Source organism: Mastacembelus armatus, chromosome 21, assembly GCF_900324485.2.
Source record: "Mastacembelus armatus chromosome 21, fMasArm1.2, whole genome shotgun sequence".
In the NCBI taxonomy this organism is placed as follows: domain Eukaryota; kingdom Metazoa; phylum Chordata; class Actinopteri; order Synbranchiformes; family Mastacembelidae; genus Mastacembelus; species Mastacembelus armatus.
In genome coordinates this window covers 5129109-5143757 of record NC_046653.1, presented here as the reverse complement: position 1 = coordinate 5143757, position 14649 = coordinate 5129109, and the positions used below count along the sequence as shown (strand labels likewise).

Here is a 14649-nt window from a genome sequence, read left to right as displayed (position 1 = left end):
TGTGAGGTTTTTAGGTAAAGTTAAATTACATTAAGATGACAGTAATGATCTTTGTGGAAATGTTGATTGTTGTAGAATCAATGCAAAGGAAAGATAAAACAAAACCTAAATTAAAATGTAGTAACTACAACATAATAAATAAGTGTGTTTTGGCAAAACAATTTTTTTGATTAATAATACTCACTCTTTGACCTGGCACCCCAGGAGATCCTTGTTCACCTGTCTTCCCTGGGTCGCCCTTTGGGAATAAAACATGTTTACAATAAGAAACAGAACTGAGGATAAACAGACTGTCAAAGCAAAGTTTTGAGTGACTCTGCGGTCTTACATTGAAGCCTTTGGGCCCTGGTACTCCCATTGTTCCTGCAGGCCCCCTGTTTCCAATGGACCCTGCAGGGCCTGGACGACCATCTTCACCTGGGGCACCCTTAATAAAAAGCAAAACATATTTTGACTTAACCAACACTGATCATTTATCATATTACTAAAGCGAACTTGAAGTGATTATGTCTCAGTCTAACTTATAATTTAGCACTATGACATACCAGTGGCCCCGGCTTGCCCTCCGGTCCCTGTACTCCAGGGGTACCAGTAAGACCCTTTGGAAAAGAGATAAAAAATGGAGTGGAAAAATCAGTGGAAACAGGGATGGCATCAATAGACAAACAGTACATGTAGCAAATGAATTAACAGGTACTATAACTCGAAAGTAAAACTGCAGTGTTACCCTGGCACCTGGTAGACCAGGTTCTCCTGTACGGCCAGGATCTCCTAGAGAACCTTTGGGCCCTGGTGGGCCAGATATTCCGCGATCTCCTTGAGCACCCTTTAAGAAAAGAAAAAGCAATGGTAGTAACATAATATAAAAATATATTTTGTATATTCTGTTATTATATAACAATTTGGTTTGCTGACTGAAATCTGTGAGGGCAAAACAAAAATAGTCCCTGTTATTACTGTATTTATCTTAGTAGATCAATTTCTATTACAATTATATACCGTACCTTAGGTCCTGGCAGCCCATCAGCACCAGGGAATCCTCTGTTACCAGGAGTTCCCTATAAATATGTATTGAGTTGATTATTGCATCATGTTTATATTGTATTTATAGTTTCACACAAAAAATAACGCAACTGTATTTAACTGGATTGGTGGAGTAAGGATTGCATAATTGCATAATTAAAACTCTCTAAGTAGAAAATCTTGCATCTACTGTTGATGTGTCTGGGAAATACACACCACCAAACATAAGAGGGAAAACCACCATTCATTTATCTTTGACTTAGGATCTTTCGGGCAGGGTCATTGTGAGGTCAGCCTTCTGTTGATGGGCAATTTAGATTCTTCAGTCCATCTAAGATTTGGTCTGCAGCAAGACCCCTTTACATCTCCAGGAGAATATGCAGACATCACACAGAAAGTTTACAGACTTCTGGGATTCAAAGCTAGGACTGTCATTCTGTGAGGTAACTGTGCTAACCATCACCTTTGGCATTATCCATCAATAAAAAATATTTCCTGCACAAATGGGACCATTTCAAATTTCACTTTCACTTTATTAATGATTACTTTTCTGGACTGAATTCATTTCTACAATCACCCTTGTCCCCATAGTACATCTCTATGACTGATGAATGTTACAATTAGAGGCAGGATGCTGACTCACTCTCTCACCAACGGGACCAGGAGGTCCGATAGAGCCAGAGTCTCCACGTAGTCCTCGTTTTCCTTCCTCACCCTGAGGTCCAATCACACCCTGGGAGCCTGGTGGACCCTAGAAAGTTGAAACAGAAGCCAGAATATTTTTGAAATTAAGAAGAAAGTGTTCATTTGTATATATTATATCATTGTCTAAATCTGTCTAATGAAAAAAGCATCCATTTGATGTGTATTTGTATATACGGATATATTGTCTTAGAGCAGGATTAAAGTAGTTATTTCTACAGATATATAGAAAGCTTACAGGTTCTCCTTTGGGTCCAGCCTCTCCTTTAAATCCTGGTACACCAACATCTCCCTATAATACAAACATTCAAATGTGTTATCAAATAGCTTAAAATATTAAATTATATATTATAAACAAACATTTTCAAAACTTAAAGCCAGCTTACTAGTTGTCCTTTGATACCAGGTTGACCAGTGCTTCCCTGAGGTCCTGGTGGTCCAGGAGGTCCAGGATGACCGCCTGGACCTTGTGGACCGAGATTACCCTGTGAATAGTCAGCCATGTTATATGTGTTGTCTGTGTCTTTGTATAATAAGCATATGTGTATTTTCAGTTAGTTGAGTTTGTACATACCACTGGTCCTTTGGCACCCGTGCCACCATCCGTACCTGGGGGTCCCTTTGAACACGCACAATCACTAGTTAGATAATCAAAGTAGTGCAAAGAGCTCTATGATGAGCTGTTAACTGTACAGCTTTAATCATGAATTGTTATGTGTAGGTAAATAAATAAGAAATTAACCCTGAGGCCAACGGGTCCAACTCTGCCCTGATGACCGGTCTCTCCTCTCTGTCCCTGTGGGCCCTCAGGACCACGAACTCCTGTGGGACCAGGTTGTCCCTGTGGAAGACAACACCAAGCATGGCTAACTTCTAGAGATGGATACTGATATGATTTGACAGTTCATTAGCAATTAATATTCTGAAAACATAAAGTAGACCTCAAACTAAATAGATAATAGTAACAATAGTAATATTATGTATTACGTAATATTATTATATTATGTTATTATATAATAACAGATAATAATATCACATAAGTAAATGATCATTCATTTAGAAGCCTATTGTTCCTTCTCATTGTAACGTCATTAAGAGAGCAGATGAGCATATTGCTGTAGGAAGTGTGCCTACATTGTTATGTGTTTTACTGTACTTGCCTTCATTCCTGGGGTACCTGGATATCCAGGTGGGCCACTAAGACCTAAGGGTCCCTGTTAACCAACAACAATAATAGTTAGGCTGTAGTAATGAACCAATACACACAGCATAATACGCTGAAGCATCACTACCAAGCTATTTGTTGTGAGTTTTTGAAAAGTTACTGTAAGTGAAATTTTAAAAAGATACATGGCTTATCCACAGAATATTTACAGTATATTTGTAGTAACGACTCTTAGTCTTTTCTTTTCTTCCCTCCTCACTGGATTGACCACTGTGTTTTCACCTTCCACCCTTCTAATTTCACTTGACTGACCTGGACATTTAGAAGGTTACTTAAGGGCTTCACTGCACTCTTTCTTTCTCTCCTTTTTTGAAAGACAGATCAGTCTATCAGCAGCTTATTCACATCTGTTTCTAAACTAAATGAAGCTCATTCTTTGTCTAGAACATTTGAGGAAGAAGATGAGTGAGACCCTGGATTCAGTACACGTGTATAATTGGTAAATTGTTTACTGAAATGTACAACAAACACACAATGCTAAAATGCTGTGAATGCTAACTTACCATTGGACCAGGTTTCCCGATGTTACCAGGTGAACCACGCTTCCCCTAAAAGACAAAAATCAACCACTTTGACTAATAAATCATTGTCCTTGTAGCTGACACTAAAGAAAAATAATATATATGTATCAGCAAAAGTAAAATTGGTCATAACGTTAAAAGTCTGTGATTTTTTCGAAATAAATAATTCATTATAGTAGCAGACATAACTGTTGCATAGTAATTTCATCCTTACAGCTATACCACCGGGTCCAAGCCGTCCTCTCTCCCCTGGCATCCCAGCAGGACCCTGTTATACACAGAGAGTGATAAATTACAGCTCTACTCCATTCAGTGGAAAAGTTTAAAGTTCCGAGGGTTGTTTACAGTCAACTAGATACAGCTTTGCCTCTTTCTACTGTAGATAAGACTAGACAGGACATTCATAACATTCTGTGCACTGTAGTCCACATACAGCATAGTAAATGGTCTGATCTGTGTGAGCCATTCCACGTAACTTATGTGTGTCAGACTTCAATAAGGAAAGCATTAAAAACCGTTAAGAATGTAACTTACCATAGGTCCTGGAGCTCCTAGTGGACCTGGAGGCCCAATAGCACCCTAGAAAACCACAGAAGTTGGATTTGTTTTATTGGAATAAGGTATAGCCTATTAGTAATTATTGTAGGTCAAGCAGGTATCAGTTAACCAGCTAGAAACCAAAAAAAAACAAAAAAAAAAAAACCAACAAACTGAAAGAAGCATGTTTTATTTTACTGCATTTATACCTTGGCTCCAACGGCTCCAGTTTCACCTTTTTGGCCAAGTGGCCCAGAATGGCCCTGTTAACAAAGAGAGAAGACAGTTACATGATATTCCTTTGCAAGCACGTATAGAAGAAGTAACTATATAGAAGTAAAACGACAAATGAAAACAATTTTTAAAAGCTCTATCTGATGGTTTCCAGAAAGTAACTGTGATAAAACAGTCAAGTTAGAGAAAACAAGATCACACACAACGATATGGTGTTATTGCCTTTGAGTGGCATGTCCCAAAATGGTTTAGAGAACAATACTTACTCTGTGGCCTTTCAGTCCAGGAGGTCCAGGTGTACCTGGAAATCCTCTGGCTCCCTAAAATATGTTACATAATCCAGAACTGTCAGTTCTATATACTGAACATTCGTTAACAAAGAAAACAGAAGATAAAGTACAAATTCTAGGTAGTTATAGAGAAAGTACTGTCGTATGCTCAGTTGGATACTGGAGCTACTGTACAGTTTAGAGGGAGAGAAGCTTACTGGTGATCCAGGGAAGCCAACTTCTCCAGCATTTCCTGATTTGCCTGGTTCTCCCTGTGTGAGAACATAACATTTACAGTATGCTTTACAAACCAGAAAGCTGTGAAAGTGACATAAATGCCAAGAGGTCAGACATCACATTTCTTCTCCCTCTTTAAAGGAAATATATAAATAAATATATAAATATAAAGGAAAATTCCTTTATTTTCCACATCTAGTTGTTCTATGCAGATGCTCTGAAACATAGACACTTATTAACTTGTAGAAACGTAATCCTTTCACTGTGCCATTTTTGTCACCAACCCTTCTTATTTTATTGTTCTGACCAGAAAAAAACACTTTTAAAATAATATATTTTGATTTAAAGGAGACTGAACCTTCTCTCAATGTGACATGGAAAATAAAGTGTTTGTGTGTCACTGATGAATTATAATTAAAATCAGAATCTGTTTTATTACCCAGTATGTTTGACATGCAAGAAATTTGACTCTGGTAAAGTGGCTTTCAGTGTGCTTGTCACAACAACAACAAAGTAAGTATAGTTATATAGAAGAACTTACAGGTGATTGTGTATATTTATAATAGAGCTGTCAACGTTAACGTGTTAATGCATGCAATTCATCTAAAAATTTTAATGTGTTACTATTTTTTTTTACCACAAATTAATAGTTTGATAAGGTTTGACCCCAACTTCTTGTTGTTGTTGTTCAGCGTGGATGGATATCTATCATTATGTGATAAGGATAAGTTACAACGCTACGCTACGTAATATGATGGCAGAAGACACGGCGCCTGGTCTGCTGAACAGCAAGTTTTGTTGTAAAAAGCTTCCAGATGGAAGTTTGGATCTGTTTCCTTAAACTAGTTTGTCATGCATTTCTTTATTTCAACACATTTACAGGTAAATCCTAATATTTTAAATTTGCAATTCAATTTTTTCAATCGATTGATAGCACTAATTAATAATATTTACAGTTTGTGATTTACAGTTATTACACTAATTAATTATGACGACATTCTTTGAGTATACACTTTGTCCTCATGTAATCGAAAGGTCTTAAAATCTTATGAAATGCAGTTTAGCTTGTCACGTTTTGGGAAATACCAACAAATGATTACAGATTTATACTTGACTGCTCTAGGCTGGATCACTTACCCATCAATTAGGCAAAATATATATATCTTAAAGTGGAAAATACATGTAACAGTGAATGTTGAAGTGATTAAAGCAGTTTATACAAAGTAATACTTCTCTTAGAAGTTCATGAGAGACAGCCCAGAATTGACTTACATCTTCACCTGGTTTCCCTGCAGGGCCCTCAGGTCCCCTTTGTCCAGCTGAACCCTGAAACATACAGTCAGTTTGTGAACATCAGTTTCCAACACCCATCCTTCTGAAATTCCACAATTCCAACAAGACTGACTTCTAACATCATGGAAATTGAACCATACACACAAAATATATGGAATATATATAGAAGAATTGTCTTTTTACCATATGTCCTGGATCACCAACTTCTCCAGGAGCTCCTTGTGGTCCAGACTGACCCTTAAAGGAGGGAGGGGGACATAATAAAACAATGTATATTTACAGTATAAAAAGGAATCCTAAAATAGCACTGAGGTATTATGAGTGTTCATTGCACAGTGTCAGTCTAGGTTTTTTGGAGATATTGTAGACTTACAGGTGAGCCACTGGGCCCAGGAGGTCCTCTTGCTCCAGCCTCTCCCTAAAACAAACAAAATACAAAATGAAATGATGAACAGAACTTAACCTGATCTGCATAAATGGCCAACCATCGTAACAGGCAGCAAAACTTTTCCAGGAGCAACTTGTTTAACAACAATCCAAAAATGTATTACTCTTCTTTTCCTGATACCCTTTACTGCATGCTAATGCAGTTAGAAGCATGGATTGATTTCAGTCTGCCAAAGTGTTGTGGTTGTGTATAATTAAAATGTATGATGTAGTTTCTAACAGAGTAAACTTATCCTAATCTGTATTCAGTAGCTGAAAAGTTTTAAAACTAAAACTAAGATGGTTTGTATTCCTTCAAATGATGAACAATGAATCAAAAATATTCTGTTCAGTCACTGCATACATTTCTCTTTTGCGGTCTTAAAATTAAAGCTACCACAAAGCTCAACATGTTCATGTTGCTGCTAAACATATTTATATACAATAATGTGAAATAAAGTCTAAATTGATTACATGAATGAATGAATTATGAATCTATGAATGAATGGCCCTGTGATGGACTGGTGACCTGTCCAGGGTGGACCCCTGCCTTTCACCCAAACTGAGCTGGGATAGGCTCCAGCAGATCCCTGTGACCCTAAATAGTAATAAGGGGGTAGAGATGATGGATGGATGGATGAATAAATAAAATAATGTTGGCATCACAAGCTAAACAAATTTAATTGAAATAGAAGAGGTGTGGTTTGCTAATTGTTGTGCTACTCTTAATTTTGACAACTACAAAAACTTAAAAAAAAAAAGTATAACATCCTTTACAAGTGCTTGCAATGTGTACAAAACCTGACACTCCCTTGCTTAGAGTCTTGGTTAAATATGTATCAGCAACCAGTGTACAAACTGATGATTGTCAATGACCATTTTAAAAAACACTAACAAATTAGGTTGGTTCATATTTTACTGACATCCTCTTACCCGTGAGCCACTTAACATGCCTTGGGGTCCTGTTTTTCCATCAACTCCAGCCATTTGGGCTCCCAGACCCTGTAGGTGAATCCTTACATTTAGATTTATTGTGTTAAATCTGAATGTTTTAGTATAGTATGTCTGTATGGGAGCAAATGAATTAAGCATGCAGAGGCTAAAAGGAAAATAAGTATGAATATTACTGAGTTACAGTACAAACAGAACACAAAGAACAGGTACAATTATGGGAAACTAATCAAAACTGCACTATGTACATGTTGTGTATGTCAATGCAAATACATGACGGTTTTTCAAAGATACAAGGTTATTACTGGTCCTCTTCAGCATGGATACATCATTGTGTATTGTCTACTCTTTGTCACACAGTTTAACTCAGAAGTCTAGGTGCAGGGTTTTGTTTATAATGTACAGTTGTCATGGTGACTGCTTTACAGCACAGTTCAAAGTTTTGTGTTGGTTCCATGAGTGTTTCTAAGGTGAAATGCTCCATGTCCTGACTACATATTCCTCATGTCCTGTGTTTGCTCGCACATGCATCTACTGTAGAGCAGCTGCACACATGTGGCATGTGATAGCACTCCCTACATAACTCACTCCTGGATGTGTTGGATGTCCTGGAGGTCCTGGTTCACCAGGCTGACCTGGCACACCAGGCTCTCCATCATAACCCGCAGAGCCACGCAGTCCCTAGAAAGTAGAAAAAGAGAGAGATGCTGATTTAATGATTGTATCATTATTTTATTGAACTGAAACACATAGATTGAGCATTAATGTTGCTAAGATACTTGGTCAATATGGCCAAGTGCAACCTCTCGTTCCAGTTTTATAGAAATTATAGTTTGATAGTTGAATGATAATGTCCGTTTTCTTTTTTTTTTTTTTTTTTTGTTATTAACTATGAGCTGTAAAATATGTGCAGGACGGAAACCGTTGGTTATGTACTAATAAATCACCCTCAAAATGCTGCCCTCAACTGAATTGCACCTCCACCAAGAGGGGCACATGCATTCATCACCCTGCTACATTTTGCTTGGTAAGCACATTATACATCAACTTTCCACATTACATTACATTTCTGACTGCTAGTTTCTTGTCCTTGAACTGAAAAAATGTTTTTATACTGCAGTATTACTTTAGATTGATTTCTTTGGCTAATATGACAGAATAACGAGTAATGGACTGATTCTCATGACCCTAAAAAAATCAAAAGTTCAGATGTCATGTGCAAAGGCTTTTTTAAAAACATGAAGGTAATTTCACATGGATTTTATTGATATAATGCCATATTTAACCATTTCATTTGTTCACTGAAAATATAATTCTATTAGTCTGCATATGAAGGAACAAGGCTTAAAAACTCAATATGCATTACTACTGAAATAAAATACTAACAAGTTAATGAGTGAAGTATATGTATGCTAAAATGTAATTAAATTTATTGTATATTTTTTATATATTTTTATTTTTTTTGCTTTGTGTATAGCCATATGTTCTCTAAAAATCCTCAAATAAATCCAAAAATATAAAATTATTTACCACTGATAATTCTGAATACAGTGAACAAAAACATGCACATTAGATGCGTGAGTGACATTTGATCACCATCTGATCTTTAAGTTTTAAATTAAGTTTTTCTGTGGAGACTTATGGATGAGACATACCGGCCTTCCTTTGTTTCCACGTGGTCCTCTGTCTCCTGGAGAGCCAGGAGGCCCCTGTTATAATAAACAAAAACAACTAATAAAAATGTGAAAGTGATAATATTGTAATTACATGAAAACAGTGTCATATATTTCAATATACTCTGTATTGTGTGATGCAAAAAAAATGTTACATTGTCTCTGATGGCTGTAGGACTAAAGTTGTGCAGATGTCCATTTAAGGTGAAGTTATGTAGAAGGTAACTGTCCTCTTATGCCATCTAGTGTCAATTTAAGTAGCTGAATATTCACATAAAACTGGGGAACATTTTCAGAATCTACCAAGACATCATGAAACAACCAGTATTCTCACCATAGGTCCTGGACGGCCTCTAATACCAGTCACCTGCAGGGAAATTATCAGTTAGGTCCTGTACTTAGACTAAATCTTTTTGACTTATAGAGTTCTGTTGAAAAGGTTTAAGTTTAGAAAACACTCACAAGTGGGACATCCCCGGGTTCACCCTTCTGACCCTAAATAAATATAAAGAAATTAAGACTGTTCAAATCTCTACTACATAGTGCTGATTGTAACACCAAATAATAAAGCAGTGAAACTGTGGCCTACCTTATAGATCCTCCCTCCATCTACATTATGGAAAAAGCACAGAAGATCACATAATTTGTTTATTGTTTCATATTAGCAGTAGAAAACGTCAGGGATAGATACAGACATTCTCACTAAATCAATAAGAAAACTGATGGTTGTTACATCCTGAAGCAGTTCAGAGAGATTCCTTTGTCATCAATCTGCAGGTCATTCAAGATAAACAAAGGCAAACTAATCAATTAATGTTCTTAACATGAGTGCAGCAGTTTCATAATGGCAGTAATTTTATTGTCTCTGACAGACAAATAAATCCACTGCCAACCTGTCACAGCTGATGCATCTTTCAGGGTCTTAATATTATTGATTCAAACACCATGGCAGGGAAGATTTGTTTTAGTTGGACTTTTTTTTTTTTTGTTTCAAGTCAGGTGATTGGCTGGCCCACTCCAGCAATCGAGTTTTCTTTCTCTGAAACCAATTGAGAGTTTTCTTGGCTGTGTGTTTGGGATCATTGTCTTGCTGAAATGTCCACCCTCATTTCATCTTCATCATCCTGGTTGATGACAGCAGATTTTATCAATGTCTTGGTACATTTTCTCATTCATCCTTCCTTCAATTATATGAAGTTTGCCAGTACCATATGCTGAAAAACAGCCCCACACTATGACGTTCCCACCAAACTTTACTGTTGGTATGGTGTTTCTCCTCCAGACATGGTGTGTATTATGACATCCACAGAGTTAAATTTTGGTCTCATCTGAGGAGACTATATTCTCCCAGTATTTCACAGGCGTGTCCAAATGTTGTGCAGCAAACTTCAAATGGGCTTCAACATGCTTTGTCTTCAGCAGTGGAGTCTTGCATGGTGAGCGTGCATACAGGCCATCATGGTTGAGTGCATTACTTATTTTCTTTACATACTTTCAAATTATTATACATATCTGACTTCATGGGCATCTATGGTTTGGTTTCTTTGCATGTGTGGATTGCATGGGTTGTTACCAACATCTGGTGAAAATTTCATGTCAGTAGCACCTTTAGAAATATATTTACTGAGAAAAACGGTGACATGTTCAATACTTATTTTACCCACTGTAAATGAAAATGTTTTACAGTGCACAAACATTTTTCACTCTCTTATAACCACAGAGAGCAACTGCTCACTCACCAAAAGTGTTTGTTCTGTCACTGTTGGATGAATCCGTCTGACAAACAGGACAGCACTCGTTCTCAGGAATGACCATTTTTTCACAGTTACTAAGCTCATCGCACTGGATTTCATCACAGAGGACTTGACCATTGTCACAAACACAGATCCGGCATGGCTCTGGCTTCCAGATGTCCCTGTTTGTGTACACCTGGCCATCTGCAGTGCAGCTCATGTCATCTCCTGGAACACACAGTGGTAGAGGATACACCTTATGAATTTTCTGTTAGATAAATTAAAGCAATGATAACAAGGGGACTGAATTTTTAAAAATTTGGTAATTCACAAAATATTCACAGAATCATTTTTCTGTGATAGTAAACAAACAGCTCTGGCAACACATAGAAACTCTTAGTGAAAGAAGAAGCTTTTTAACCAGTTAAGATGTCAAATCACAAAAACCAGTCATATTTCTGAATCCATTAAACACACAAACAGAAAGCAAACAATCATCCATCAATCCACAACATATTCACCCTAATACTTATGTCAAAACCTCTACACATGCACAGAAAGTTTATTTCTATGAGACAGCAGTGCTAACCAAAAAAAGCTGTGATGCCTCTGTGCCTCCTGAAACTAAAAAATGTATTTCTCATTGGAGCACCTGCTTCTGAGGGATCAGTTTTTGAGTTTCCATATATGACAGATGATAACTTATGCCCCATAACTTAACTTAGCAAATTTTGAAAAAACCCAATCATGACACATTTTTAAATGCCAAAGCCGAAATGTTTTGGTTTGTCTTTACTGCTATCAGCTATAGAAAACAATTAAAACAATCCCAGATGACCTACAAAACACACACTAGGGATAAACATAGATGCAGAAAAAACTATGCTGTATATGCTATGCTGCAAAACAACAAGACATTTAGACTTTCTGTATGCAAGTGTGCCATGCATATTACCATATTCTACAAAAACTGCCAGAGAAAACAGGCCTGGAAAATGCAACACTTTGTTGTAGTGAAGTCTCCTGCCATTAGACATGAGCTCATTTCCTCCAGAGGTGGAGTCTCAAACAGCCGAGTCAGGTTCTGAATAGAAAACCTGCAGCCACCTACAGCTTCTCCCAGTCTCATTAGGCATTTTGGTTTAAGGCTGAACACATTTTTGTGTAATTCACAATAAATTAACATAGAATAACTTTGCACTGACCCTAACAATGGTGGGATGGTATGTCTGGCTTTAACTGAGATCCTACTATACATGTAAGTGCTCTGTAGCCTCTGCAAAGGAGCCTGTGCAGCTTTTACCTGTTCCTGATATAAACAGCAGGTGGCAGCTCTGAGCTTCAGACTGCAGGTAAACCAGGTTAACCGGGAGGAAGTAAGAAGCTGCAGGGAGGACCACTAATTACAGATGGTTTATACCATTTAGATTACCTCAAGAAAAGCTACAGTACATTAAAGACAAGACGAATGTGATCTCAAACGCCACACTGCTTCACTCTACATTATGGAAAACCTCTAAGAAAGAGAGTACATTAATCAGTGCAAGCTTGCTAATATTGAGGCAGTGCAACCAGACATCATGTTTTTACAAGGCTTCATTCCAGATGTGCACCTATATTAGGGAGGTCTGGAACAAAGTAGGTGTAAAAACAAACAGAATTGTATCCACTTTAAATGAATGCAGAATGGCAGGAGCTGACAGCAACAGGGTCATTTTGAGTGTTACTTGCCAGTCACAGGAAAGTAGACAGTAGTTTACATAATCACCTTAATTTTGTCCTGTATAACCTCATCCAACTGTAAAAACTAAACCAAACTTCAAAGTGTAAAAATGTGGCTACGTATTGTAATCTAAGATTCCGTAAATTGAACGCAGCCCTCTGGGGTATCACTATGGGTCATAACCCTTCTTCGCGCCTGCGCACTGAAGAGAAATTCGTTTACGCCCACCCGGGATGGGCCCCGTAACCTACGTTCTGTCTCATTGGTGCACAGTGCTCTGGGCTATCACTATGGGTCAAAGCAATAGCCAGAAACGCCCTACGCCTCACTGGGCCCGGCCACACAGGAGAAGAGTCCGAAAAACAAAGGAAATGCGAGTAACCGCCTGACCCGAAACAAAGCACTAGGTGGGATACGTAAGCACTGGTTTCATATAAAGCTGAAACAGACGGATGCCTGCCCAGCATCCATGTAACAAAACACACCTCCGGGGCTTCCCAGTCCAATTACGACTGGGAGGCTCCCAGGACAGTGTGAGAGAGAGATGAGCTCACAACATCCTGCAAGTAGAAACGCACAAAGGAACACGGGGAGGCCCACGAGGCCGCTGCGCAAATGTCTTCCACTGACAAACCGTGCAGGAGAGCCGTGGAGGATGACACTCCTCTAGTGGACTGTGCACGGATGCCGACCAGCGGCTCCCTGCCCAGCGCGGAGTAAGCCTGTGCAATGGTATCACATAGCCAGTGAGACAAACGTTGTGCAGAGAGGGGGGAGCCCAGCGAACACTCCGCCGTGTGTTCTACACAACATGCCAGAGCGTCCACCGGGCAGAGAAGACCCGAAGCAGCTTCCTCTGTGGACGCGTGGGGAGGGTGAAAGAAGCCCTCCAGCGGGATCACTCTAGATCTGAAAGAACTAGTGATGCATTTAGGCACGTATGCTGGGTTAGGACGCGGAACCGCGGCCCTCCCTGATCTGAGACACTCCGGGGATACTGATAGAGCCGGGAGATCGCTGACCCTCTGCGAGGTACCACTGCGCAGCCAGGGTCTGTGCACTCCCCTCAGAAAACGCTTGGTGACTGAACACCAATCTATCGCCAAACCCCTCATGGCATGGGGAAATAGCCGCAGCGTATGTTTTAATGGTGCTAAACGCCAAGTTTCTCTCCCTAATAATGGCGAAAAGGCAGAAATGCAGCGAGAGGGCATGTAACGGAAGAGATGAGGGGCAGCTGAGGGATCAGAGAGTCAGGGGGAGATCTTGAAGCCCCTCTGCTGCTCTCTGTGACAGCCACCGTACGGCCTCTGCCATCAACACACCCGGAAGCGGACTGGAGGTAACCCATCGGGAGCCCTGCCCGAAAAGGATGATGGGACACGGACCACGAGGATGTCTGGTGATTTGCTATCCGTAGACACCCTCTTGTGGTCAAATCGAAGATTAGCCGCCAGAGGGCCCACACGAGACAGCTGTGTGAAGAGGTGCGAAACATGGTGTCGAAACCTCTCTGCCTGTACTGCAGCAGATTGGGTCTCCTTAACCAGCTCCTGGAAGTGTGGTCCAAATAAACCATCAACAAGCCCTCCAACAAATCCTTCCTTACCATCTCTGAGATGGGGGAGAGGTGCAGCCAAATATTCCGGTGCGCCATCGTCTGCCATGCGGTAATGCAGGCCACTCTCACAGCAATGGGGGCACAAAGAGCCAGAATAGCGCCCGCCATCTTGCTAACCTCTGAGCGATCAGGCAGGAGGGCCTCGAGTCCGCCGCAAGCTCACACAGGGAGTGAGCCAGGACAGCGATGTTATTAGCTGCAGCGGCGGTCTGGACGGTGCACTGGTCGGACCTGTCCGCTAGCTTAGGGGGGTGAATCGCCGCCCGGCCCGTAGCACGCACTTTGCTCCGAAGCCGGGGAGCTTACACCTGTTAGCCGCCGTCGTGATGACGCCTGGGAGCTCTTGTAGTAGTCATGGTCGGCAGAGGGCCCCTCAGCTAGCATGCTAGCGACGGACAGTTGCACCAGGTCCCGGGAATGGAGGGGGTGGACCGGGAAGCCGTCCGGTGAGCGGTCTGGCAAGGAGGCAGAGTCGTCCGAC

The 14649-nt window shown here is 39.9% G+C and overlaps 1 protein-coding gene across 1 annotated transcript in view; it reads right to left on the bottom strand.

Annotated features, from left to right (window-relative positions):
* col5a2a (collagen, type V, alpha 2a) overlaps positions 1-14649 on the bottom strand; it is a 38929-nt gene that overhangs the window by 9042 nt on the left and 15238 nt on the right. The window contains exons 2-28 of the mRNA XM_026294722.2: positions 10831-11052; positions 9681-9700; positions 9554-9586; positions 9426-9458; positions 9074-9127; positions 8007-8099; positions 7401-7469; positions 6415-6459; positions 6225-6278; positions 6021-6074; positions 4730-4783; positions 4509-4562; positions 4218-4271; positions 4006-4050; positions 3686-3739; positions 3454-3498; positions 2886-2939; positions 2468-2566; positions 2300-2344; positions 2112-2210; positions 1964-2017; positions 1667-1774; positions 1005-1058; positions 728-826; positions 546-599; positions 329-427; positions 185-238 (exon numbers count right to left, since the gene is read on the bottom strand). Of these exons, the coding sequence (XP_026150507.1) occupies positions 185-238; positions 329-427; positions 546-599; positions 728-826; positions 1005-1058; positions 1667-1774; positions 1964-2017; positions 2112-2210; positions 2300-2344; positions 2468-2566; positions 2886-2939; positions 3454-3498; positions 3686-3739; positions 4006-4050; positions 4218-4271; positions 4509-4562; positions 4730-4783; positions 6021-6074; positions 6225-6278; positions 6415-6459; positions 7401-7469; positions 8007-8099; positions 9074-9127; positions 9426-9458; positions 9554-9586; positions 9681-9700; positions 10831-11052 (1802 nt within the window). The remainder of the gene's footprint in view (positions 1-184; positions 239-328; positions 428-545; positions 600-727; positions 827-1004; positions 1059-1666; positions 1775-1963; positions 2018-2111; positions 2211-2299; positions 2345-2467; positions 2567-2885; positions 2940-3453; positions 3499-3685; positions 3740-4005; positions 4051-4217; positions 4272-4508; positions 4563-4729; positions 4784-6020; positions 6075-6224; positions 6279-6414; positions 6460-7400; positions 7470-8006; positions 8100-9073; positions 9128-9425; positions 9459-9553; positions 9587-9680; positions 9701-10830; positions 11053-14649) is intronic.